This window comes from Pollachius pollachius (assembly GCF_949987615.1).
Source record: "Pollachius pollachius genome assembly, chromosome: 20".
NCBI lineage: Eukaryota > Metazoa > Chordata > Actinopteri > Gadiformes > Gadidae > Pollachius > Pollachius pollachius.
In genome coordinates this window covers 14054206-14081387 of record NC_136953.1, presented here as the reverse complement: position 1 = coordinate 14081387, position 27182 = coordinate 14054206, and the positions used below count along the sequence as shown (strand labels likewise).

General features: G+C 44.4%; 1 protein-coding gene across 6 annotated transcripts; it reads left to right on the top strand.

Annotated features, from left to right (window-relative positions):
• Positions 1–435: 435 nt before the first annotated feature.
• On the top strand, positions 436–26455 carry elavl2 (ELAV like neuron-specific RNA binding protein 2; the record flags this gene model as incomplete). Of its 6 annotated transcripts, XM_079758012.1 has the most annotated exons (8): positions 436–533; positions 12300–12390; positions 13476–13719; positions 17247–17350; positions 22338–22491; positions 23050–23275; positions 24171–24209; positions 26125–26455. In XM_079758012.1, 7 exons carry the CDS (start codon positions 12319–12321, stop codon positions 26453–26455), a joined length of 1170 nt encoding a protein of 389 aa, XP_079614138.1. The 6 variants fall into 6 exon arrangements, with proteins under 6 accessions (XP_079614138.1, XP_079614135.1, XP_079614133.1 ...); XM_079758009.1 differs by lacking the exon at positions 436–533 and having other exon boundaries at positions 12319–12390; positions 13479–13719; positions 26128–26455; XM_079758007.1 differs by lacking the exon at positions 436–533 and having other exon boundaries at positions 12319–12390; positions 13479–13719.
• Positions 26456–27182: the final 727 nt, after the last annotated feature.

Below are 27182 nucleotides of genomic sequence, written 5' to 3'. Positions count from 1 at the left end.
CCATTTTTAATGTAATTAAGTTGTGAGACCTTTCAGACGTTTAGGCTATACGATTTCGTTTGAAAGCTGTTTCATTGGATACTTTGTTGTTTTTATTATTTTATAATAATTTGTTTAATTAATTTGTATCATTTTTTTTGTCATATGTTGTTTACATATTTTGCTGATTGGGCCTTGTATTTACTCGAACTGTTGCTCCACCCTTATAAACGTCAACAAAAGAGAAGCGCAATTAGAACCTATATTGTCCTGTCTTTTTTCCTGTTTTTTTCTTCCAGATCTCGTCGTAAGCTTGCTATGTAGAACTCAAACAAAGCCGGCGCGTCCTCAAGCTATCGCGAGATCAAAATGACGGTATCCCATAGCTGTCGTTGGTTTTGCGGCCGATGTTTTGAACGCATGAAGAGAGAGGGGGAGCATGCTTGGACGTGGCCTAGCTTATGCAGGAAATACGAGGGGAAGAAGACGACGGGGGAGGAAAAGTGCAACGTCAGAAACGAGGCTTTCGTTGTCCATGGTGCTGAAAAGAGCCGGTGCTGAAAGCAATTGCTATTGCAAGAAATCGTGTGTGTGTGTGTGTGTGTGTGTGTGTGTGTGTGTGTGTGTGTGTGTGTGTGTGTGTGTGTGTGTGTGTGTGTGTGTGTGTGTGTGTGTGTGTGTGTGTGTGTGTGTGTGTGTGTGTGCCCACAATGTCGTGGAATTTGGCGATGGCGCAGGAGGAAACACGTTTCGCCAAACGCATATGATGGTCTCCCAGGCATGGTTTAAATCCTCTGGAGCATCCACCTCGGTGTCGAGTCCTTAGCGGTGTAACGTCGCGCGTTCGCCGTCGCAGCCTATATGCTCACAACTCAAACCAATGCTATATTGTCACGCGCCATTCATTCTGCCGCGCTCCGACGTGCGCGCGCCTAGGCACGGCAGCCGCGGTGGCTTAAATCCCACATTAGGGAAATATTTGATCGTCTGAATGACTCGATAAGAGGACGAATTGCTTCTTTTTGTTGGATAAAAAAAAAGGGGGTTTGCCCGAGGAGCGAGTCTTGGCGTTGCGGCAGCCAATTACATGGCCGCAATGCCGCTGTGTGCATCACGGTGGGTTGGAGCTACTCCGGGTATGCTTCCGCGTGCATGCGCGCTCGTGTAGGTTGAATGGGTGCGAGGCGAGAGCGGAGAGGTATGGTCTCGCTGTGATACGGCCCTATATATGTGCGCTGACAGGACTATCTTCCTTTTAAAGTCAACCTTTTCCTTCCGCTGCTTTTCACTTAGTAATGTCGCGTATTTGTGTGGCGCACCTGTAAAGAGAGACGGGCAGAAGCCGACTTTTTTTTAATGATTTGATTCGTTTTATTTCCTCTTTTTGTTTCCTTTTTTATTTGATGCATTCGCTGAAAGGAACCATTTGTGTATTTTTGATTTAATAAATATTTCATTCCCCCCCCCCCTTCATTTTATCTTGTTTGTGTTATTTTTTTCCAAGTTTGAACTAAGATTGGAATCCCATCCTTTTACAAGCATTTGCCAGGTGATTGTCTCAGTGGTTGTTAAGGACCTCCGTAACTTTCATTTATAGAAACGGTAAGATCCTTTACACATTTGCTCCTTTTTAACCAAACGATGTGTTGTGTGCAAATTGTCTTGAAGTCTGAGTTGAACCAAAACGTTGTCTCCACCGTATGCATGCATTTGTAGGTTTATCTTCAGCATGGCTATGGTTTTATTTATTTATTTATTTTGGGGGGCTGTTCATTGTGTGGTGCGATGGCTTTCGCAACGGAATAGCTTCGGCAATATCAAAGTAGGCTGTACCTGCATACCTTTCGACCTGGACCCGTTACAACGACACCGGATTGCGCTCATGGCGAGTAGGCCTATGCAGGCTATCATATTATTATGCATATAAACTACCCGGGTCTTATTCGTGCAGGTTTAGAGGCAATATTGGAATGGATCTGAGAGTTACGGGAGTTCAGGCTATGTGTCATTTTGAGCATTTGAGCTTAGGACTTTCATTCATCTCGCGACTTGCCTCTATTAATATTTTGCCATAATGATGCACCGATAATTTCCTTTTGTATAGGAGAAACATGCATATTCTACCAAAACTGCAACAATCCTGGATTCGCGAGGTGGCATTACGTGGAGAGGAAACTGTATAGTAGAAATGCAATGTCTTCTGGATACTAGACCACATTATGTTAGGATGCAGTAGAGCTACCGGCGTATTGCAGCAGAAACCAAGAGCATGGCATTTAGTTGGCCGCAAGCAGTATACTAGACCACCCCTGCTATGCTGTGATTCAATCACATTTTTTAAAAAAATATTTAAATGTTTTTTGCACTGCTTAAAAAGCACTATTGTTCATTAATCCGCCCCATTCACCGAAGGTCACAAATACCTGTCAGTGGTAAACTGTTTTTGTAGTAGGCCCAGTTGAAGGTAGGCGAACCCTAACTCTTAAAGCATGTTTGGTCACCTTTTTTTTTATTGTGTGAATTCCAATCAGGCATACGTAAAGGAAATTGTTGAAAAAACAACACAGCCCTGCTTTTTCCTTTTGACTTCGGCTGGTTGACTTCAAATTAGGCAGCACCCAAACCCCCGTTCTTGTGTGCAAACCCCGGCGTTCCTCGGGACCCTATCAGTGATGGTCCGGTCCGAGCGACGCTATTGGCTAAGCGGTCTGATACTTAGCGTGGGCACCTGCCCGCCACACCCCCCCACTTTCCACTGCGCAAACTTCTCGACAAAGCGATTGATGTTGTGCGGACGTCCTTCATAAAGTATCTGCAATTCTTGTTCAACACATAACAGGTAAGACCACGGCCACACACACACACACACACGCCTTTCTCCATTTGAAGGTGAATGTTGCCCCCAGATTGCGGGGCTAGTTGGCCCAACGTGGAGCCGTAATGCCACCTTAAAGTCCAGCTGGGTTGCTTGTGAGGTGGAATTGTCGCGGCTGTGTTACGTTATGTAAGCACGAACAAGTGTAGAACGAATGGTCGTACAGTTGTGCTCACTTTTGTTAACGTTATCCGTGACTCACCGAAAAAATGGAACCGCTAACCAATTATCCTGATAAGCTACGGTGTCGAAACTCATGGACACCCACCACCTCATATCGTTTTAACAGATTCGCGATTGGGGGTTTATTTCTTCATTTATATCGTTTTAAAGGCCAATATCGTTTGGGAATACCTCTGAATAAGAATAAAGTAGTTACCAAACAGTATTGACTTACAAACAACGTGTGGGCTATGCGTCACCCCTGGACGGCGCTCGTGGGGACACCTTACACAGGTGTCCGGGATTAACCAAACGAGCTCGTGGTAACCAAATGAACACGTGCCTGGCGTTACCATTGCGTTAACCAACAGTCATGGTAGCCCAATTTACGTTACCGTGGTGTTGAACAACCGCCATGGTAACCAAATAAGTACGTGAACTGACGTTACCATGACGCCCTGGTAACGTTAGGGACGCGCTCATTCCGATGGCTTTCAGTCACAGGCCTCCGAGGAATCACGCTTTAAAACGCCTTCCTCTTGTATGGGTTAATGGCTGCTCTATGGTTTTCTGTGCAAGGGGTTTGCCAACATGTGTGGAAGTTGAATAAGCGCCTCTGCGATCTTTTCTATTAGAAAAAGCAACCACGCCATTTGGTTTATTTAAACAATGATACAATTTTCAGGTGTTGGTCATGTTGGCAGGGACACGGACATTTAATCTGAATTGAAAATAGTCCCTAGCTTTTATCCACATATTTGAACAGTTTTATAAATGGTTGTGCTTATCCACCTAGTTCTATTGCACAATGTTGTTAATCGATTTGCACTAGCTAGCTTGTTTTGAAGATAAGATTTGGTTGGTCACAGCGCAAGGTACGTCATCAGTCAGAAGGTCGTGAATACATAAGGTGTTGTCGAAGCAGCAAACCAAAGACTGACCGCCGATTTATTAGGAGGCTGCTGTGCTGACATCGTCATATGGGATTGGACCATTGGAGGGGATGGTACTGGAAATGAAGGGTGTGGTGAGCTTGAGGTTGGAGATGGTTGACTGGCCGCAAAGATTTTTTTAAGATGAAATATCGTGTGTGTGTGTGTGTGTGTGTGTGTGTGTGTGTGTCATCTATTGATCGTGCTTTTTGATTAATTCCCCTGAACTCGATAGGCCTCCTGTCTGACCCTTTAACAGTATTAACTTAGTAGTAACTTTAACGGTATCATCTGTCCTCTACCTCTTGCCAATCATTTGGTTAAGTGGGAATTCCCAGATGCTCGGCCCCAGATCCTAGGCATATGTTCCCATGGGCCCTCATCAGGTTTCCTATCCCTTCCACCATTTCAGGAGCTGTTTTGGGATAAAAGTGGGTGTCTTGATGCATTTTCGAGCTCACACAATTCCCTCTCTAAATAAAGGCCGCTGTCACAGCAACTCAAACGCGGGAAAGAGGCGACTTTCCAAAGGCCATTTTGAGAACAATCAGTCAGTTTAGGTTGGAGGTTATCCCTTAATCCATCACTCAAGGGACAATAGGCTAGAGTTTAGATTCTCTGCCCGAGCTCGACTCGACCCGACCCGACCCGCGTGCCGGGTCGGGCTGATATTTCCCACCACTATCCTCGGGCCTTTTTGTTTTTTTTAAGTCATTGCTTTATTGGCCTAATCTGAGGAGAAATCTATGCCATGAACAGAAATATTATAGGCCTTTTTTACACGGGTCTTCTCAATGCCGTGGAACGCTCCGTTCACTTGCATGGGTAGTACGGTAACTTGTCAACCCCAGCGTCTTCGGTTGCTAAGCGACGTCAACGTCTTTGGCGGACTATTTCACTGCTGATCAACACTACGAATGTTGGTAACGAATAAATTGTAAAAAGTCACACTATGTGAAGTATTTATTTCGTTTTGGCAAGTAGCCGTGAAATAAGCGGGATAATGTATAGAACGTCGCCGGTCATTATCTAAAATAAGCCCCTTCAGGGCGAAGCAAGACAGCTCCGCTGCGCGTCGGTGTCCTGTTCGACCTGTCGCGGCTTATTTTCCCGATAATGACCGGCGTTCTATACATTATCCCTTACATATATATTTAGCAGAGTAGGCCTAAGTAACAAATGTGTACGAAGTTCCACATGTATTTAAAAAAATTCCGGGTTGAAATCGGGCTCATAATTGCAGTTAATGTGCCGGGCCGGGCTCGGACAGAACTTGCACGGGATCAGGCCGGGTCGGGCTTGATTTTCTGGGCCCGATCTAATCTCTACAATAGGGGTGTATATATGGGACAAGGAGATTTTTGTAATACAGGCAGGTAGAGTAGTTGTCTCCTTCTCTCTCTCTGTGTGTGTGTGTGTGTGTGTGTGTGTGTGTGTGTGTCCATTCCATCACTGCTGTAGATCTGCAGCTTTTAACCTTTGCTTGCTCTCAATAGAGTATTCACTATTCAGCAGGCCTTCAGACTAGTTATTCATTATATCATGATGTTGTGCATATATATGTGTAACTGGAATTCATTATCGGCTGAATATTCATAATTTCCTGTCATGGGGGCTGTGTCAATATTAAAATATTTACTTCATGACGTTCTGTAGGATGAACAAACACGTCAATCATTACTTCCACCATATACTCGAAGGATACGTGTGGGCGATGCTGTGTATGTGTGTGCACGTGTATCAGCCTGGTAATGGCTAGTATTGAATAGTGCTGCATCACCATTTTGCATCATGCCTATAATGCTACACCCTTTAGACTCATCATACAGGGTTTGGGTCATATAGTGCCATCATCTGATGGCACTAGGCTAGATTGTGTATCAGGTTGCTTTATTTTTCTTCGTCTTCAGTTTCATTTTTCAAGTCTAGGTCTTTTATGGGCCATTTGCTATGCTTATCTGATCAATTGATTCCCTGTCCTTGCTTTCCCAAAATGTAGTGTAATAAAGCAGTTTCACAATAGTGTTATGTTTAGGCCTAAACGCACACTTTAAACAAATTGATCTTTTTCCAGTTCACTGAATGGTTTGTTAAAAAGTTTTTGGACTTCTCAACAGTCCATCAGTAGTACACAACTTTGATTCAAAAGTTGTGTACTACTGACCGTAGGACCATCAGTAGTACAATCAAACCATAATTTATAAGAGTATATAACTGATTTATTATTGGTGTCTTAAACCGAGCAATTTCTTCACACTTGCTCTCCCGCCAAGGTTTAGTTTACAAGATGTAGAGGAACTAGTGCTGTACCTTGATCACAAATGCAGGCCAAAACTATTAGTTCTTTCTACACCAAATCAACCGCGAGCATAATTCACTTGGTATTCCTCACATGGTTTGTTTCCTTCATAGTAGTATTGCATGCCAAAGCCTTCCCCTCCCTCTGAAAGGGTTAGAAAAAGGCCAGTGGGATCTGAACCAGCAACTAAACGCAACGCACTATTAAATGTAGCATTAAAAGCAAAGGCTGCAGAGTGGGGGGCCTAAAACCGAGGCGGTGGCTGTGTTTATCCTGGCAGGGACAGAGACGAGGGTCCTCATGCTGCTCTCGCTGGGTGTGTATTTTGATAAACTGCTCGGGTAGGCCTCCGGGGGAACAAGATGCTACGTGCTGAAATGCCAGCTCCGAGAGGAGAGGGCCGCTCCCTCTGAAGCCAAGCGTGGAGAAGGGGGGGCCCCACGCCAAACGTCCTATTCCAAGTGTTTTTATCGAAGGAGATATTTCTGCCTTTGGCCAGGTCCATCCCACCAGGGACAATAGCGCATGTTTACACTTTGAACTCGTAATGGAAGGTAAAGCAAGACTCTCCTGACCGTGGCAGTCTCCGGCCTTGTTTTGTTATCGCTTAAAATAGGATCTTCCTCGGCTGTAGCTCACGCGTCAGTAAAGATATAAAAAAAAGTATAAAAAAAAAACGTTGGTGTTTTGGCAAGTGCACCTTTTGGCATTCGGGATGTCAGACAATGGGCAACTGAACAGTCGGCGGCTGACTCCGATATGTGCTGATTTGCAGAAGTACCCACCTGTATGGAACTTCCAGGCAAATAACAGATGGAGGGAGCTGTGGGAGGGCTTGGTTGAGCTGTGAACTCGAAGCCCACAGATGTGTGGAGTGGAGAGCAGCGAGCATTTTTTGAGTACAGTTTGACTGTGCGTCTGGCACACGAGGCCCGCTTAATGACACTAAAGATTCAGACTTGATTTATAAACCCCTTTTTCCAAATGGTGCTTTTAATTATTTTCTATTTTTAATGAAGATATTTCTGGAAAACCGAAGAATCGTAATGTTGTTCAATGTGAGACTTGTCTCCTGTAAGACGCAGGTGAATGCCATGGCAGGAAGCGTTTGTTTATGAATTCAGTCATGTGATTGCTTATTCAAGTCTATCCTCGCTGGTATATGCACTGAAAACCTGCCATCAAACGAACAGAAGGCACTTCAAAATCATGGATTGGCACTTAGTGTTTTTCTGTTCCTAATCAGTTGTAAACAAGTATAAAATAAAATAGCCAGACATAATAATGAAAAAAGCCATTATATATTGGTTTACTAATGTGTTTCCAACATTAATTTGTATTGACATTATACACCTTTTTCATTACATTTGCATATGTGTAGTAAGGAATGATGGTTGGGTTTTTGTCTTTAATTTAGTTTCATTTTTTAATTGGCAAACAAACATGTGAATGACTTGTGTTGATTTTAAAGCTGCTTTTCAGATTCTAAAGGCTGTTGGCGATGTCATTAGATGAAATCCTCAGGAAAGAGGGTGCTGTACTTGCTCAGTGATTTTTAATGAGATGGAACTAGGTTTTCATAGAATTCAAATCTTAATTTCATCAAACTTCACAGCTATTCTTAATGACCCGACTACTGTCATTGTTTAAAATACTGTAAATATAAATTGCTGTCCACTTGCAATCAAAATAAAGCTTTTGGCATGCTTGCTCGCATGCGCATAAGTCCAATGGGATGTTGTCCATGGCATTATGGGGTGTTGTGATTATTAAAAGTTGTGTTTCAGGGTATCCCTGCCTAGTGTTTACCAAAAGCCTCCCGTTCAGATTGCCCATTGTAAACCATGTTTTTAATGTTAATTAAATTGTTTTCATGCAATGCAAGATTGTTATTTCAAGGCTGGTGGCACACAAACTGGAATCTGGGTGAACGGCCGTTTCCCTTTCTTTGCCTTATATTTGTTTTTTCGCCCAATCATGGTGCTGGAGGCAAGGAATGGTTAGCGAGTAATTGGCTAACACAAACGGGGCCAGCCGTGCTAAACTGTTATGAAGTGTCTTGAATCAACGCAGCGTAGAGTGGCCACTGTAGAAATTCAGATGGTAACAGAGCAAACAAAGTTGACACAGTCATCCCCTTCAGTTTCAGACACTGTCTTCAGTAGATCTCTAATGAAAGGGAAACAAGGCGTCACTCTGCCCCTTGCAGCCTTTGGTATACACCTCCCTCCCCCCTCCCCAGTTCTGGTGTAAGGTAGGACTGCTGGACCTTAGATTTGACACTCCAGGATGGATATTTTCATGCTTTAAAGATGTGCATTACCTGTGAATTTGTAAGAATAAATTATAGATATTTATGCTTCATGAGATAGATGTGACAGGAAGGAGGTGTGTGGTTTTTGCTTAATTCAATCTAGTGATGACCTTGTGTCTCAGGTTTCTTCTTTTTGACCACTGACTGAATATAGACTACCAGTGAGACAGGAGAGGATGATCCGGGTCTCAAATAATTGTTGGCTGTAGCATATTACATTTTTCAACCGTCAATCTGAAGGCGCAGATATTTATTTCGTATTGAGAATATTTTTATTATAGAAAGATCCTTTAACTTGCTGTGGTTGAAATGTGAAAATGCCATCAGTTGTACTGCTTTGATTGAACATCAACTTGGAGACAATGATCCTAGCTGGCAGATAAACATTTTCATCTAACTGTCGCTCTGGATGATGGAGAATATTGTTAATGTCGAACCCTACTGCAGAGGGCGTTAGGAAATGCTTACTTGGCAACTCGAGCAGGAAATGAAATGTGCCCTTTTAGTGTTTTGTCTGATTCAAAAGCAAACTCTGCTGTATAAATATTGATCTCTCTGCATAATGTATATACAGAAATTCTCCTAAAACATAGCCTATATTAGGTTATGTATATACCAAACTGAGCTTATATGGATTTTCTCTCAATACCTCACTTTAACATGCTTTCTTATCAAATATAAATGCTTTTAGGCCTACGTGTAGGGCTCATCTTTTTAATTGGTCTGAACTGCAGCTCTGCTCTATAGCAATTTGGTTATAGGACTGAAATCTGACCATAGATCCATGTGGCAACAATAATTATTTAATATTTTTTGCATTATCGCATCAACTCATAGATGAAGTCAGCCATATGCACATTCCAGAAGAAAATCGTACTGTTGCAAAATTAAATGTTGTCTGTAGGAGGCAGTGGGGCTTCTGAAATCAATAAACATTGGGAAGTAGTATAGTGCAAAACATTTATTTTATAACCGCAGTACAGTAGTGGCTATTTATGTGGTTTTTTTTTTTTCATTTAGTCCTAAATGTGTCTCTCCACATATACCCGCAGTCAAATATTGTACTTAAGGGAAAAGCCTTTTTAAAATCTGATGCCAGCTAATTCCCCCATAGGCAATCAAACTGAATAAAAGCTATGTAAATGCTCCTACCCAAACAAAGACTGGCATTTGTCTTTCAATCATACAGAAGTGAATTTTTAAAAACCAATTCCAATGTCAGGCTGTTGCCAGTGGCAACGTTTTCTTTCTTGTTTGCGCTTTTGTACTTAAAGGAGTGGGTTGCAGCTATTCATGAGTGTATACACCTCCCATTACCCGTAATATTGAACAATTTAAAGCTAGGATATCGAGGGTGCCTAAAGCAATATTCTCTAACCAGAAAGCTAATGTTGTTGCATTTCTCTGCGAGTCTTACTTCACTGGAGGCAGGTCGGTGGGGCTGACCCACTCAGGGGAAAAACACAAACTGGAGGCATTTTGTGTTTAAAGGACGTGTCAGACTGTCATCCTTGACTCCTTTATCAAGAATGTTTGCTTGTTTTTCTGAATGCCTTTTTAATTTGTACCATTTTGAGCTGCAAAGACTCAAATACGTGTCAGCACAACTGTTGCCGATTAGCACACAATGCACTTGTGTCTAAAAGGCAAACACTGGGCAGTGAGAATTCACGCTTTTGCCTGTTTTAGATTCATGATTAGGTTGAGCTGTATTGTCATTATTCAGAGTACAGGTACAAAGCCGACTGAATGCAGTAAGCATCAAACCAGGAGTGCAAATGTATTATTTACAGATGTACAGGAAAGAGCTGCAGCAATACTTAAGCAAAGTAATGCTATATAATACAATATGTACTGTGATGCATAGTGTTGCAGTAAACAATCCAATTGTCAACTGTGTTCCTTCTCATTGTAATCCTTATGAGCAAAGACTTCGATGTCTCTAATTGGTGGTGTGTCTCTGCTAGATGGAACTACTGTGTCTTCAGTACATTTTGGTGCATCTTTCCACAAAGCCACCCCATCCAGGGTTTTCCACAGCTGTCTATAAGGGAGACATAGCTAAATGACCTACCGCCCGTATTGTATGTCATGATCTACAATCAATTTGGCAAAACAAATAGGCTACTATTGGGGTCAAATCAAATAGGCAAATATGATATACCGCAATATAATGTAAATATTACCATGCATCAAACAGTTGGTGGTTTCCGTGGATATGCAGAGCTGTTTGATTATGCAAGCATTCCAATCACACCGTATCAATTATCGTCAAACAATGAGGTTTCTATAGATAGATAAAGATTTTTATGTGTAGGTTTCAATAGATGGTTAAATATAGTTCATTTTGGTGCAACATTAAGACATACAGTTCATTGTTATTATCTAAATTACGGAGCTGCTTAATCATAACATGAAAAGTATAAACTGAGCATGTTAAGAGGTAATTAGCTATGCCTTATAACACCCCAGAGAGTGATTTATTTATATTTTACCAAAAGGTAAATTTAATGAAAAAATATATAAACTAACACTTTAACGGTATAAAAATATAAAACTGCATAACAAAATGTATATAATACATGTTTGTGCTTTTAATCGCTGAAATAAGCATACTTTGAAGCTACTGTATTGAGCAGCATGTTGTTCGGTTAGCAGCGTGCTGAACTAGTTTATTCTTTTGATTCAAGTTATATTCTCACTGACATGCCTTGTTAACAACACTAATCACTTACATTTAGAGCTAATCACTTACATTAGAACAAATTAAACTTGGCAAAAACAGGACTAGAAATTTGCATAAAAAAAATCTTGGGGGTACCGTGATCACAAGTTTTTAGCAACTACTTCTGGGATCCGCAGGCACATGTCACACATGTGCTGCGATGACTCAATATCAACAAATCTGATTGGCTTACATAAGGTGCCATTTATGTAACAACAGCTTCATTGGCAGAAACATCACACAGCAAAAATGATGTTTGTTTTGCTTTGACCCAGAAGTTACAATGCACGATTATATGGTCTGTGGATTTTAAAGGATAGCCGATATATGTGTACATTTTGGTCTGACAATTTTTCTCAGATCCAGATGAGTTGCTTTAAATCCAAAATCCTCATCTTGCGTCGAGAGCGGTAGTTTGCTGGGTTAGCATTAGGTGATAAGGTGAGCAGCCATCTCGCATTAGATGGCTACTGAAAAGCAATAGCAGTTAGAGTGCCAGTAACAACGCAACAAGATTGTAGTTTGTCTACAAATACTGATATTCCCGCCCCATTTCCAGCGCTGTGATTACCAGGCTACCTGGGGTGGGCCGCAGACAGATAACACTCCATACAGACCACCCAGCCAGGACCAGCTCATAATAAAACTCTCCGCCAGTGGCCAAATTTAAGAGGAAGCACTCTCAACTTTTCATGTGGGAAACCCTGCCAACCACTTCACTAATTGCGTTCATAATGCTTGTTGTCCCTGCCTGAGGGCCAGACTTTCTTCTATTGACTGAAAATGTACTAATGCTCTGAATTGTCCTGCTGAAAATGAAGTGTGACTAAGGGGAACCGTTGTGAAACGTACCTCTCCTCCGGCCGTAACCGATCTGCACACAGCCAGCGTGTGGAGAAGTGGCCTGTTCCCCCTTCTCAGCCAACGCGATCGCCGCCGCCGCCGGCTGCTGCTGTTTTTATCTTCTGGTTGTTCTAACGTCGTGTTTTCTGTTTTTGTGTCCACATTTGCAGACGGCAACTCCAAACTAACATGGCAGTCAGACTGTGCGACGTGGCTTCCCTTCTTAGGAGCGGTTCGTGGGCGGCTGAGCCGTGGACCGGGGTGAGTGGCTCTCCTCCTCCTGAATACGCTCAGGCCCGTCGTCTCCGTGCCATACCCATCATCTCTCTAGCCGTAACTGGCCACCATCGCAACGGCACGAATCCTGTGTTTTTCGCTTCTTATTTTTAGCTTTGATGGAAAGCTGCTGAAGCGTTATCGTTAAGTGACGTGTTGGTGTGGTTTTAAAATGACCGTGACTGACTGATATCGACATGGAAACTCTCTGGTCATGATATTGCCAATGCACACAAGAACAAAAAAATGGCTGTCAAAATGTGAATGGCTGAGCATAATGTGGACAGGGTGTGTGGTTGTTCATGCATGGGTTCTGTGCAAATTGCTGACCGCGTTCTGAAAGCACGACTCTTCTCAAAGGCTTATAACGGCTTGGTTTTGAATAATATTACTATGTTGTTTTCTGATGCAGAGAGGTGGAGGGGTTGGTTTATGAGAACTGATGACTGACTAACAATGTAAAAAAATTGGGATGTTAAAAAATCCTGATAAATAAAACTAAACTTTACCTGACAGATCGTTGGCAAAGCCTTCCTCTGCCTCTTGAACACATTTATCCCGTCGCTGCGCTGACATTTTTCTTCAAGTGAAATGTCAATTTCATGTTCATTATTACTTTAACTTGTGGGAGGGACAATCGTTTGCTCTGCCAAAAATAAAACAACTGCATTCAGATCAGTACTAATTATGCTCTTGAGAAATGCCTCAATATTGCACCCGGCATTGTCTAAAAAGCATTCATTAATTTTGCTTCCCAAGTTCCACAGTTTTAGAGTTCTGAAAGTCCAAAAGGATGTGCCAGAAGAGTGTGTACTGCTCTAGTTAATCATAATATTTACAACACACGGGAAGAAAACACACGGAAATGACCTGAATTAGTGTTTAGTAACATATTTCCGGTAGCATTGGGTTTATTCCTGTGCTCATTAAACGCCACTCGACCGTGAAAGAAAATGAATCCTTTTTCGACTGTTCCTGCCTCTTTGTTGAGTCCTGTGCTTACTCCAAGTGCCTTTTCCTTTTTTTAATTACCATGTGGCTCTGACTCTGAATTTCTTGTGTCTCTTTAGCAGGTTATTGCTGCCATGGAAACACAGCTGTCCAACGGGCCGACGTGCAACAACACGAGCAACGGTCCCTCCACCATCTCAAACAACTGCTCCTCCCCTGTGGAGTCGGGGAGCATAGAGGACAGTAAAACCAACTTGATAGTCAACTATCTGCCTCAGAACATGACCCAGGAAGAGCTCAAGAGTCTGTTTGGTAGCATCGGGGAGATTGAGTCTTGTAAACTTGTTCGAGACAAAATAACAGGTAATGAGAAATAACGTGTGTGTGTGTGTGTGTATATGCTTTTGCATGTGTGCGTTTGTGTTTATATAGTGACAAAGTGACTGAAATATATCTTTTCCCTCACCAACACTAATGGACACACAAGTCTGTCCGGCCTTGCATTTACGTTTACATTTAGGGCATTTAGCAGACGCTTTTATCCAAAGCGACTTACAATAAGTGCATTTGTTACAATAAGTACATTTGTCATAAGAAGAGAAACAATATATCGCTGTCGGTACAGTAAAGATGTTCATAGAACCAAGTGCAAGTATTACAATCGCTAGGCTAAACCATTCCCCGTGTAAAGCAACGATAGCAGCTACAGTAGATGCTACCGATAGCAGCTACTGTAGATGCCTTGCCAGTGATTTTTGTACGTAAATTTAAAATGTCTGCGTCCTCGATTTAATTGAGGCTTTGAACCGAATTTGAACATCCCCTCATTCCCAATTTATATGAGCAATTGTAACTTTATTTTTAATTTCGAACGGGAGGCAAATCGAATAGCAAACCCATCGGCTGTTATCGTAGAAGCTTAGCATCAGGAATCCATTCACTCGATGCAGGGTCTAATGGTTGATTTTTCTGGCCCCCCATCTGTCAGTTTAGCAGTCGAGGGCTGAGCCTTTCCTTTCTGATGAGTTCATGGCACAATGGCGTTGTAATTAATTAGCCGGTCGCATATAGATTCCTGTCTACGAGTTACAATGGTTGGTGGCTGACGTACATGTGTGGTGCCTGATATAAAGGAGAATAACTTCAGAGGCAGCCCAGCAGCTGACAAGTCTCTGTGCTGTGCGTCGTCAGGGGTTGCCTGCGGCCTCTAGATTTATATAAAATGTGAGTATTTTTAAATAGTGCTTGCAGTAGCGGTCAAGGATGTTTAGGCTCATTATGGCTGGCTTATAAGTCTGCCTGGTCCTTTGGGACTAAGTGTATCCAGCCCTTTTAGTGAGAATAAGTCTGTGAATTGCCACAGATTATACTGTTTACTAGTGAATGTGAGGTACATTTGTAAACCATGGAGGATTTATTTTCCAAAAGGAGGTCTACTGGAATATAAATTAGAATTTTATACTGCTGTTGAATGAGTGCAGCCGACTCTGGCCCCAAGCGCCTGGCTTCCCAATATTAACGTTAGATATTCCACTGTCCACCTCGTCTGAGCCTTGTGTGGCGACAGAGATGGTGGACCTCTAGGACCACAGTGCTGTGTCTCAGCTGCTTCTCATCATCCCTACAGTTGTGCTGAATGTATTCTCTCTAAATACAGACTGTTTGTTAAAGTGTACCCATTACTGATGCTGCAGAAACTGGGCTAGTCTGTCTTTTGTAGAGTAACTATAAATGGTAGCCCTAGGATGAGGAAAGTGTTTACGGTTTTACTGAATGTTATTTCATTCACTTTAGCTTCTCTGTCATTGGAACATGAGAGGTGAGGGGGGTATTCAGTTGGTTGCAATCTGCAACATCACCCCTAGATGTCACTAAATCCTACACACGCTACATTTTAAATATGCTAGGCCATGAATGGTAGAAGTACTTAACGATGCAATAATGATGTCGGACACAATGTGTATTTCATTCGACCATCAAGTCTAATAAAAAGGCAAAGGATAGCACAACGAATGATACATTTTTAAGATATTCAATTATACAATTTGATATCGAGCTATCGTGCAAAGGTTGACTCAGTTTCTGACGCCTGCATAGTTCTAAAAGACGAGCAGACAAAATATTTTGGTTACTCAAATAGAAATGTTAAAGTAGACACTTTTGAGATGTGTGCTTATAGGCTGATAGCTGGAAAATCTTTCAATGAATATATTTGAAATTGGAAGTCCTGCTGTGAACTGTAAAGCTGGCAGCGTTTCTTATTTTTCACCACTGTCAAAATATATTATAAGGCAGAAGTTGGTTCGCAAAGACGTCTGTATACTTTCTACATAGTTTCCTGATTACAATTTCCCTGCACCATCAGATTAAATCGTAGTTGCATGTTTCCGCTTTTCCTTATTTGACTTAAAAATTAACATGGATGTGGGGGCTGAGAAGAAGCCAAATATTTAAACACATCTTACCCGTCTTCACTACTGCTGTGTGACAGACAGTCGACCAGTAATTTTGCCGAGCCTTTCGGACGCTTTACGCGCGAATGGTGCCTGGCTTCAGTCTCAATACTGCACAACACGCATTATAAGCCCTCCTCCAGCTGAGCCGCCTTGTTTCTCCTACCCCCACTCGCCCGCCCCTGTGGCAGTGTGTTAAATCCAGCCTGCATGGGCGCTGGTGTCATGTCTAAGTAATCAGCCGAGTGCGAGCTGGGTGTCTTGCTCTTAGAATCCTCGAAGGCTCCTCTGCCTCCTATTGGACGGGAGACTGTAGGCCCACGGTGTCACCACTGGCTGCGTGCATCCTCCTCCTCACCAAGACGTCCCTCCAGGTCTCTCGACGTTCCCGCTACGAGCAGGGGCTCGGGTCTTGATTGCTCTGAAGGGCAAGTGCTTTTTTGCAGTAATGCAGTGATTGGCCCACTTCTCAGCTCCCAGCATTATATGGAGATACACCCGCACGTACGCACGCACAGAAGAGGCTGGCTGGAGTGTGACGTGGCCAATGGCAACATGTTCTTCATCACTCCCTGTCCTCTCTGAGATGGAAATGTATTGGATGTGGTGACACAATGAGAACAGAGACTAATGGTAATATCTCAGTGCTGCTCCTCTATACTGAGCATTACGGTATATGCTATCAGTACCACTACCGGTCTGGCGGTCATATGTTGATGTTCATGTGGACTTCTATTCTGAGTTATGAATAGGAGGATTGAAGTGCTGTCAACGATCTAAAGCGTGTTGATTAGTGGGTTGTCACAATAAGGAAACAAATATAAATCTGACTTGAATGGAGCAAATGCATTTTGGTTGGGTAATATCCGCAATAGCTAAAAAACGATGTATAGAATACAAATAGGGAAGGAATTTTCAGCGGCCTATAATTGTACTTTTCTAGATGAAGCCCTCACTGTAGCATGTTGCGGTCGGTGAACAACGACAGGGCTTTCAGAGCACGTGTTATGGAAGCGAATACACTGTCTTGGTTCAGAAGACGACGCGGTATACGGCGTCTTCGCTTCTCTCTTTGTCCTAATTTGCTGCAACCATCCGTGCAGCTGAACTCTTCCAGCGGGGGTGTGTGTGTGTGTGTGTGTGTGTGTGTGTGTGTTACACCATGCCTGTCTGAGTTTTGATTTGGTTCTGGGAAAAGAAATGTGTTGGAATTCCCCTTCAATGACAGAAATACACGCTCTATTCATTTGTGTCTGCTGGTAGTACAATTACCTGTCATGGACCACAGTTTTTATCAAACCAGGAGAGACATTTGCTCCAAATAACCTCCTCTACGCTATTACCAGGAAGCTGTGCTTTTTATATTCAGGCTACCTCTCTTCTCCTTCACTCTCAGTCATACACAATTCTTATTTTTCTTCTATCTTTCCTTTGCAGGGCAAAGTCTCGGCTATGGATTTGTGAATTACGTGGATCCGAAAGATGCAGAAAAAGCCATCAATACCTTAAACGGCCTGAGACTTCAGACTAAAACCATCAAGGTAAGGCTACATAGCGCTGTGGATCTGTTTGCGTGTTCCTCAATGCGTAAACCACAATGGGTCTGTTACGCCACAGAGCCATTTAATTCCCTGTCAACATCCAGCAGTCCTCTCATTCAATCGTCCGCAGAGCAGCGTTCGAGAGATGCCTCGCTCCCCGTCGATGCCTAGCAGCCTATTGTTAATCTGGGCACAGCCCGGCTCGCCACGGCGGCCTCAACTAGAGCAGAACGGTTTCTATGGTTGCATGTGCTGCTGCTGCTGCTGCTGCTGCAGAGCCCGGGCGCATGATGCCGGGAGAGAGGGCGTTGGCGGCGGCCATTAGCATTCATCAGGCACCAGGGCCCCTGTGCTGCCGGTGGAGAAACTCATTTGCTTTATATAGTGTAGCGGTACTTGTGTAGGATCAAATTATCGGGGTGTGGGCGCTTTCTGTGCGCGGGGACCTCTGCGAGGCATTAGGGGAACGGGCCAAAAGCCCGCGACCAGAACAGCCTTCTTGGCGGTAATATATTTAATGATTTTGATAACAAGTAAAATCAATCTTGCGTACAGCCGTGTCTTGAGCAGCTATCAAAACGTTTGCGGTTTTGATTGCCTCGACTTGTCGAAGCGGCGGCCCGCTGTTTAACGGTGCGATTGGATTGCGCATGATTTAAACAAATGGACTACATTTCTGTATTTTTCCCCATCAACTTTATTTTTTAAGATGGGTTACAACCCCCGGGTTCCCGGGCCCCCGACGTCAGTAGTGCAGATCAGCCCGGGAGTGGCAGGGCAACGAACACACTTTGCATGTATTAGCATCCCATTAGGTGTGTGTGTGTGTGTGTGTGTGTGTGTGTGTGTGTGTGTGTGCGTCGAGGCCAGGAAGCTGGGAGGCTGTGCATTAGAACACATTTAGCATTCACTCCCTTTTCCTCTGCAAATACAAGGAGGAAGTTTGTTGCTGGCTCGCCAACTTGGCCTCGGTGGAGGGGAGGGGCTGTCTGGTCACTTCGGAGCCCCCCGTCTGAAGGTTTAATTAAAGAGAGTGTATTTTATTGATACCATTCATCTGATGAGATGGTGGAGAGGGAGGCCGGTGCAGGGCTACTTGGACGCTACAGCGCGTTTGTAATAATTAAAGAGGACTGCGGTGCCTTTGACAGATGACACACAGCCCGGTCATGAGGAAGTGCTTCCATGGGGAACAGGGCTCGGGTTTACGGACGCTTACCCCTGCTTGCTCGCTCGCCGGTTTGCCATCCAGGCAGTCTGACGTACAGGGATATTTATAGATTCAATTCATCAAGTGCGTGTTTGAGCGAAATCCGAAATGCTGGCTGTGCATTGCATTTGTGCAATTTGTGCAATGCACAGATTCCCCCCCACCCCCAGCTATAGATTCTCAAAGTGTGTGGAAGCGTTCCGTTTTTTGTGGGGATGTTGAGAAAAGCTAATTTGGATCCTCTCCGAATGTATTGATCGGAGGCCGGTGAATAACTAGGGCTGTGCCTCGGGTTTCTATTACTCATTCGCCGTGATTTATTGCTCGGGTGCAGATGTTTATTTAACCCGGCGTCTGGCGCGGGAACATTGCCTCCTCTCCATCTATCTCCCCGAGCTAATGTGTGCAGCGCCAGCCAGCAACCCGGGTCTTTTATTGTGAAACCTTGCAAACGGTCACGCTAACCATCCCCCCCCCCCCCCCCCCCATGCGACATTATGCATCAGTAGATGGATATGACCGAGGCTAGGGTGTGATAACGGGTGAGTGTGTGCATATGTTTATGTACATGTGTGTGTATGTATATATATACATACAGTTGGATAGCGTGCAGCCTAGGGATGTAACAGTATGAAAATTTAACCTTACGGTTATTGAGACCAAAATTATCCCGGTTTTCGGTATTATTGCGGTATTTTGCTTGCTATGCGTTGCTAAGCATATAATGACCGTTGTCAAGGAAAGTTTATTTAATTTTCTATCGTATCACTCCGCAAGTGGTCCGGTAACTTATCAACCCCAGCGTCCTCGGTTGCTAAGCGACGTCAACGTCTTTGGCGGACAATTTCTCTGCTGATCAACACTACGAATGCTGGTAACGAATAAATTGTAAAAAGACACACCGTGTGAAGTTATTTTTTGACGTGTCTAGTTCACCGTCATGCAGGCTGTTTTCAGTAAAATAAATTTATAATAATTAAATAAATTAATAGCGATCCGTTTTCGGCGCATGTAGGCCTATCTGCCTAAGCCCAGGTTGAAATAATTTTGATGTTGAATGTTGATGGCGCAGTTGGTGAAATAAACAGATTGATTTCATACAAATCATAAAAGCCTCTCCCTGTGTCATTGTGTGTGCGCGTGTATCCGAGCTGCGTGTGTGCGTGCGTGGGGGTTCTTCATTGACCGATTTTTTTAAATATTATTCGAATACTTCTCAGCGAATATTGAATAGTATTTTTGCCAGAGATGCACATCCCTATTAGAAGGCTGATGGATGTCTTGAGCGCTGTCGTCTCCTTCCTCCATGATTCCAACTGAATTGAAACTTAAAAACATTATGTTGAAGGCTACACAGTGCGCCTGTGAGGCAACTTCAGGATACTCGGATGAAGCGCTGGGAAGGATTTAAGCACACGGTTTCCACACCACGGGCGCGGTTATCCACCGCGATAATCATTTTATTTGAAATGATAACGGTAATTTTTATCGACAACATTGTTATCGCTATACCGTTACACCGTTGACAGTTACGTCCCTAGTGCAGCCGATGTGGAACAGAGTGGAAAGCGAGTGTTTGACGAGATTGCGCGCACGTGTGGCTGTTTCACCCCTTTTTTTGCTGCGCTGTGAGACGTCCACACAATTTGTTTTTGAATTGAAAATCCTGACACGTTCGTGTGTGACTTTACTGTTTTTAATTGCTTCTGAAACAAATGCACAGCTTGTGTTCCCCTAAAGGAGAACCGCAGCCCCCCACAGAGAAGACTTGTACGTTCTAGTTTTTTTTTACTAGACGGCTCTCTCTATAGGTTAAACACACGCCATCGATCGCATCGCCTCTGATTGGCTGATGGGGTTCCCCGGTCACCTGCTGATTAAGCGTGGATGCGACGCACCGGATCTCCGCTGATGGGAACTAAATTGAAGGGTCGGGGGAGGGGGTGGGTTCCCCTTTTAAGAACAATAGGTGCAATGGTAGGAGCAATGTAGTGAGTCAGGTTCAGCCACCATGTGGTGTTTTAGGTCGTTCTTCAATATGCTGAAAACGGACATAACATATTGAACACTTATCAATTGAACTATTACCATTATGTTTTACAAGAATGATCTAGTTTTTTGTAGTATCTAAAAAAAAGAAGTATTGACCTTTAAAAGACCCAGATGGTATTATTATTAAACTGTTATAATCCATTACACTCTGTAACTGCACTTCAACGTGGCTTCAGTTTCTTTCTTGACCACTTTTTTTTTTTATCCATTATGTAATGTTTTTAAATATAACAATAGCCTTTCTGTCTCACCATCTGAAAACAAACTGTCAGAGCGATTAGCCGTTATCTGAAGGCTTGACCTCCACCTTTGAGAAGGCCTGGAAGGATCCGCCGGCTGACAGCCCTGTCAGTCTCAATCATCTCCTGTTGTCCTCTTGCTGCTAGGTAGAAGTGACTTTGGGCTTGGTCTGTGCAGCCATCGTTTCCCTTTGTTTAGACACAGATCCTGTGTACACAAGAACAACTAAACCCTTTACACTTGAAAAATAGTATTTAGAATTGAGTAGCATCGTATCCTAGCTATCTTTGTTGTTTACGGGGCAGGGGTTAACCTAGCGATAGTTAGTGCTTGGTACTTGGTTCTATGAACACCCTTGCTGTACCGACAGCGAAATATTATTTCTTACTTCTGACAAATGTACTTATTGTAAGTCGCTTTGGATAAAAGCATCTGCTAAACGTAAATGTAGATCCTACAACCGTTTCTCATTCTAAAATGCATCTAGATTCAGAAACCGTTCTCAATCCTTTTCCGCTAATTGTGAGTGTCAGCACACTGACACTGGTCTCAGCCTGTTTAGATGCGGCTCACGAGAGATCCCTGCTTGATATGCGCACGCACAGCCTCATGGAGTCCAGTAGGGTTAGGGTGAGCACCGGTTTACATTGCTTTGAGCAACGTGGAGCTCCGTGTTAAATCCTCGACTCATAGGAGCTAGGCGTAGGAGACGAAGGGGTTAACGACCAGACATGGCAGGTCCGTTGTATTGAGTTGTACGAGTAGGCGCAGAACGGTGCATGGCTTTGGATATGATGCCAAGTGACACACATTTGCATGCGGCACCACCTTTGCTTAATCCAGGCTGATGGCCCGTGACTTATCGGCTAAGCATGACTCTTATCACCGCTCCTGCCAGGGATTCTGTCCAGACCGGTCCCTCATCAATCTGCATTGGATGTGACTTTCACTCCCTCCAGAGGTGGTTTTGAAAACTGTTAAGAAAGAGAAATTTGGTGTGAACCATAGACATTTATAGGTAGCTTATTTATCAGCTTAAACATACGAGACTGTGTGGAGTGGCTCGGATGGGGAGGTTGGACTCTGCGTAGTGGAAAATAATTGTGCTTTGCTGCACATTTATGGTGTGCGTGCTCCGCAGATGTTGAGCTTGATTGCCTGTTTCGCTAGCTAATAATTTTTACTGCTCTTGTGGCAATGTCCGTTGTCTTCAGCAGTGGAAGTGACCACACTTTTACTGCCTGTGACTCACTCCTATGAGTGCGTCTGCACACACAGCCCCGGCCCACATACAAAGAGTCAGGCTGAGAGAGCATTCCCATTGATTGACTGGAACACCGTATTTGCCGATGTGGAAGTTTTACAATAGTGGTTCTTAATTTAGAGCCGGTCTTCTGGGGCATGAGGGATCCCCTGGTACACTGCCTGATCTTCATCGCTCCTCTCTCCCTCTCCCACTCTTTCCCTCTCGCTCTGTTCCTGCAGGTTTCTTATGCGCGTCCAAGCTCAGCCTCGATCAGAGATGCAAATTTATACGTCAGTGGTTTGCCGAAGACCATGACTCAGAAGGAGCTGGAGCAGCTGTTCTCCCAGTACGGCCGCATCATTACCTCACGCATCCTGGTGGACCAAGTGACTGGTGAGGAGACCATCCGTGTTTTATGTTCTGTCTCCCTTTGAATACCTCTCTATCTGTCTCCATGGAGCCCAAGGTTAAAGGGACACAGTATATTTACTAACTTTGAGTAGCGGTGTGTTTTGAAAAGGTTGCACTCCGTGTGACACGACCCCTTAACTCTCCAACTGTGTTCAGTCATGCTGAAACTCTTTGGGGAGATGTCGCATTCAGAGTTCTTTAGAACAGAAAGTAAATGCTAGTTGCCTTTCTGCGTGTGCAGGTGTTTGTATTGACAGTTGTGTTGTGTCTGGATAGGCCCTTGTGACATTTCCCGCTCTCAAAACGTCCATTATTCGTGTTTTAATTGATTCACTGAAGGTTTGAGTTTGAATAAACACTGTATTTTCTCACTGAGCCGCGTGGCGTTCACCCTGTTCCCGACGAGGTGAACCAAACTGCCGCTAGCGTTAACTCGCAAGCTAGCGTCAGCTCGCAATCTAGCGTCAGCCTGCAAGCTAGCGTTAGCCCTTAATCCAGCGAGTCCTGGACGCGGTGACAGTGACCATGCCTTCTCCCCAGGAGTCTCCCGCGGGGTGGGCTTCATCCGCTTTGACCGGCGCATCGAGGCGGAGGAGGCCATCAAGGGCCTCAACTGTCAAAAGCCGCCGGGCGCCACGGAGCCCATCACCGTCAAGTTCGCCAACAACCCCAGCCAGAAGACCAGCCAGGCACTGCTCTCCCAGCTCTACCAGTCGCCCAACCGGAGGTACCCGGGGCCCCTGGCACAGCAGGCCCAGCGCTTCAGGTACAGAGTGTGAGGGGCCCGACCCCCAGACGTATGGATGTGTCGGGGCCCCAAGAAGTATGGATGTGGTAGAGCCCCAAGATGTATTGATGTATTGGGGGCCGGCCCCCTGAAGTATTGATGTGTTAGGGCCCCAAGACGTATGGATGTGTTGGGACCCCCTGAAGTATTGATGTGTTAGGGCCCCAAGACGTATGGATGTGTTGTGGGGGCCCCAGACGTGTGGATGTGTTGGGGCCCCGGCCCCCAGACGTGTGGATGTGTTGGGGCCCCGGCCCCCAGACGTGTGGATGTGTTGGGGCCCCGGCCCCCAGACGTATGGATGTTTTGGGGCCCCGGCCCCCAGACGTATGGATGTGTTGGGGCCCGGCCCCCAGACGTATGCATGTGTTGGGGCCCGGCCCCCGGACGTATGGATGTTTTAGGGCCTGGCCCCCTGACGGCCCGTGTGTGTGTGTGTGTGTGTGTGTGTGTGTGTGGGAGAGAGATTATAGTGTTGAGGGAACGAGGAGCAGGGATGGTGCTGGCTCCTGGTACGACTAGGGACTGAGTAGTTTGGGATTTAGTGGCAGGAACCCCTTTCACATTGCATGAATGACTGCACGCTCATCCCTTGTATTAGCTGGATTATTTACACCAGAAAATCAAATATGCGTTTGATGGTAAAACAGAAGATAACTGTTTTGGGGTTCGGTGGCTCATATACACGCTCCAATGGGCAGATGAAATGTTGTTGGAAAACACCAGACAAACAATCCAGAAGGGGTATTCTAGCGCGTGATTGACTTTGTTTGTTTCAGAAGCTTCCGATGCCGCACAAAAATGTGTTCACTGATTTAATGGACGACGAGGTGCGTGGCAATGAACTAACCTGTGGTTTGTTTTGTGGTTTCAGATTGGACAATCTGCTAAACATGGCCTACGGCGTCAAAAGGTAACTCGATTTGACTCGATCGTTCTCTCCACACGCATTTCCGACATTTCAATTTTTGCTTGCTGGAGACGGTTCTCTTTATCTCTGACGGATCAGACCCATCTAGTCGGCAGTGCCAATAGCACTAGAGTCAGTCCAGTATAAAGAGATATACAGCCTTTTCAATATCAATTCTGCTTTATTTATACCCAACACTCTTTAAAAAGCATATTAGTCTCCAGTATTCCTAACCTCAATTCTGACCTGTGGAAGGCTCAGATTTTGTATGCATTGAAAATGTTAATCTTGGTTCAAACACATCCATACTGGTATTTTTTTATATTGCAATATTTGATATTATTGCGTCTACCCTAAATTTATTAATTTCCTTTTCCGACCCAAGTGTAAAAGAGCTTTACAGCTGATTGTCTGTCTTTTTCAGCAGTTTGCAATACCGGTCTCTTGAATAATAAAAGCAAAGTTGGAGCTATATACTATGACTACATTATTGTGCTCGGTATAACAAGAAGCTGCAGTAGATGAGAGAAAACAGTGCGTTTTTGTTTCAAACAATTGTGGTTGTGTGTGTGTGTGTGTGGAGTCACATTTGATTGATGTCTTTTCCCCCCATATTCCAACCAAAACACTTCTGACTCCCTCTTCAAACACACAATGGATACAAACAAATCCATCCATTTTGATATGCTCGAGTCTAGCAGCAAATCCCGGAGCTTTTCGCCAAGTTGAAAAACTGCATTCGCTTCCTTCGCCTCCTCTTTATCCAATTGAAATTAAAACAATAGACGGCAATGTTCCGGATCAAATGTCAAGTTTCTTACCACTTCTTACACGATATTGCACTAAATTGCATCCAATTCCCCCAGTCTTTTTCCCTTCCCCCCCCCCCCCCCACCTGCTCTGATGCAGGCCGCCTGTCCTGTTTCAGCCCCTGTTGCATCAGGCCCTTCCCAGGAAGCACTGGACCGGCAATTTGCCAGCACCAAGCTTTCACAGAATTCCTTCCCTGAGCGTTATTGAACTTCAATCCTTTTTTTTTCCCTTCAAGGCCCCGTCACTGTGGAGCGAGATTGGAGGGACAGAGAGGAGAGGGAGGTAGAGAGAGAAACACACCACCGTTGCGGTGGTGTGTTTTTCTCTCTCTCTCTCTCTCTCTCTCTCTCTCTCTCTCTCTCTCTCTCTCTCTCTCTCTCTCTCTCTCTCTCTCTCTCTCTCTCTCTCTCTCTCTCTCTCTCTCTTCCCCCCCCCCCCCCCCTTGATGCTGGTAGTTTACCTGTCATGGTGGATGTTCCCGAGACGCCAACTGGAGCACGTAATCTCCTGCGACACGGGCAGCAATAATTCATGGCCTTCCCATACACCTCCTTTTTTTTCTCCCCAAACTGCTTTAGCCTCAGATTGGGCCTATACTTGTGATGTGATATTATTGTCCTGTTTTTGTTTTTCCCGTTTTGTCCCGGAGGTTTGCCGCCCAATCGGGTTTCGCCAACGCGGCCGAGACGCGTTGGCGTAGGATACTAATTGAAATGCATCATTTAGAACAGGCATGGATATTTAAAACCTGTGGGCTCACCCCGTCGAGTACCCTGTCTTTTTAAACATTAAACCGTACGCAACTTGGGTCTGACAAGGCCAACTTTCTAAATACATTCGTCAGGGAAAAAAATAAATACGTCATCCTGCCAACAAGTATTTCCGACATATCCAGCGTTTTTAAAAATACATTGGAGCGCTTTCGCGGCTCCAGCGCACTGCCCCCCACCGCACGAGCCTCGTCTGTCCCCGACCGTCCGTCCGTCTCTCGGTCTGTCAGATTGCATTGACCCTGTTGCGCTTGATCCCCTGTCTCCGGTAACGCCCCGGTCCGCTGTCCCTGGCGGCTGCGTGTTGAAACCCCCATTGTGTTGTGTCTCCACAGCAGGTTCTCGCCCATGGCCATCGACGGGGTGACCAGCCTGGCTGGCATCAACATCCCGGGGCACGCCGGCACCGGCTGGTGCATCTTTGTCTACAACCTGGCGCCTGACGCCGACGAGAGCATCCTGTGGCAGATGTTCGGGCCGTTCGGGGCGGTGACCAACGTCAAGGTCATCCGTGACTTTAACACGAGCAAGTGCAAAGGATTTGGTTTCGTCACCATGACTAACTACGACGAGGCGGCAGTGGCTATCGCCAGCTTGAACGGCTACCGCCTGGGGGACCGAGTGCTGCAGGTCTCGTTCAAGACCAACAAAACGCACAAAGCCTAATACCCCCCCCCCCCCCCCCCCCTCCGGTCGGATTGTTTCTAGAAAACCGCGGAAAAAAGGAGAAACAGGAAAATGGAAAACGTTCTCGCAGTAAACTTTCTACATTAGTAAAAAAAAAAAAAGAATCTTTGTAAATCAGTGTTACGAAGGGAAAGCGAATTTGGCGTCCGGTGTGGTTTGATTTGTTTTCTATATTTCGATTTTTCTTCATTGCTGCGCTTTGGAACTTGGTATACTTTATGTTGAAACAGGAAAAAAATACTGCAGGTATTTCTGCCTGTGATGTTGCATTCTCTTGCTGTCTACAGATGGACCTTCTAAAATGTTAGTTATTACATTTTTGTCATTTTGTTGCGCCTATGCTTTGAAACCGTAAGTCTTGTAAGGCTTTGTGTAGTGATTTTCTTTGTATTGTGTCCTAATTTGCCTTAGGTGCGTTTACGCCTTCTGTGGTTAGCAAAGTGTTTCGTTTGAACAATTTGCAATATCGTTTTTTGTAAGTATTTTGTTTCTTGTAATATCAGTTGGTTATTGGTTGGCTGCATAATGTTATTGTAAAATTAATGAGAAAAGACAAAAAAAATCTTAAAGCAGTACCTTGCCAAAGAGCTGAGAACCTCTTTGATGTGGGTTTAAAAAGCATCTATTTTTATAAAAAGAAAAATTTGGAGAAACTTTTTACTGGACCTGGAGCAAAATATTTTGACTTCGATACTTTAGAAATATC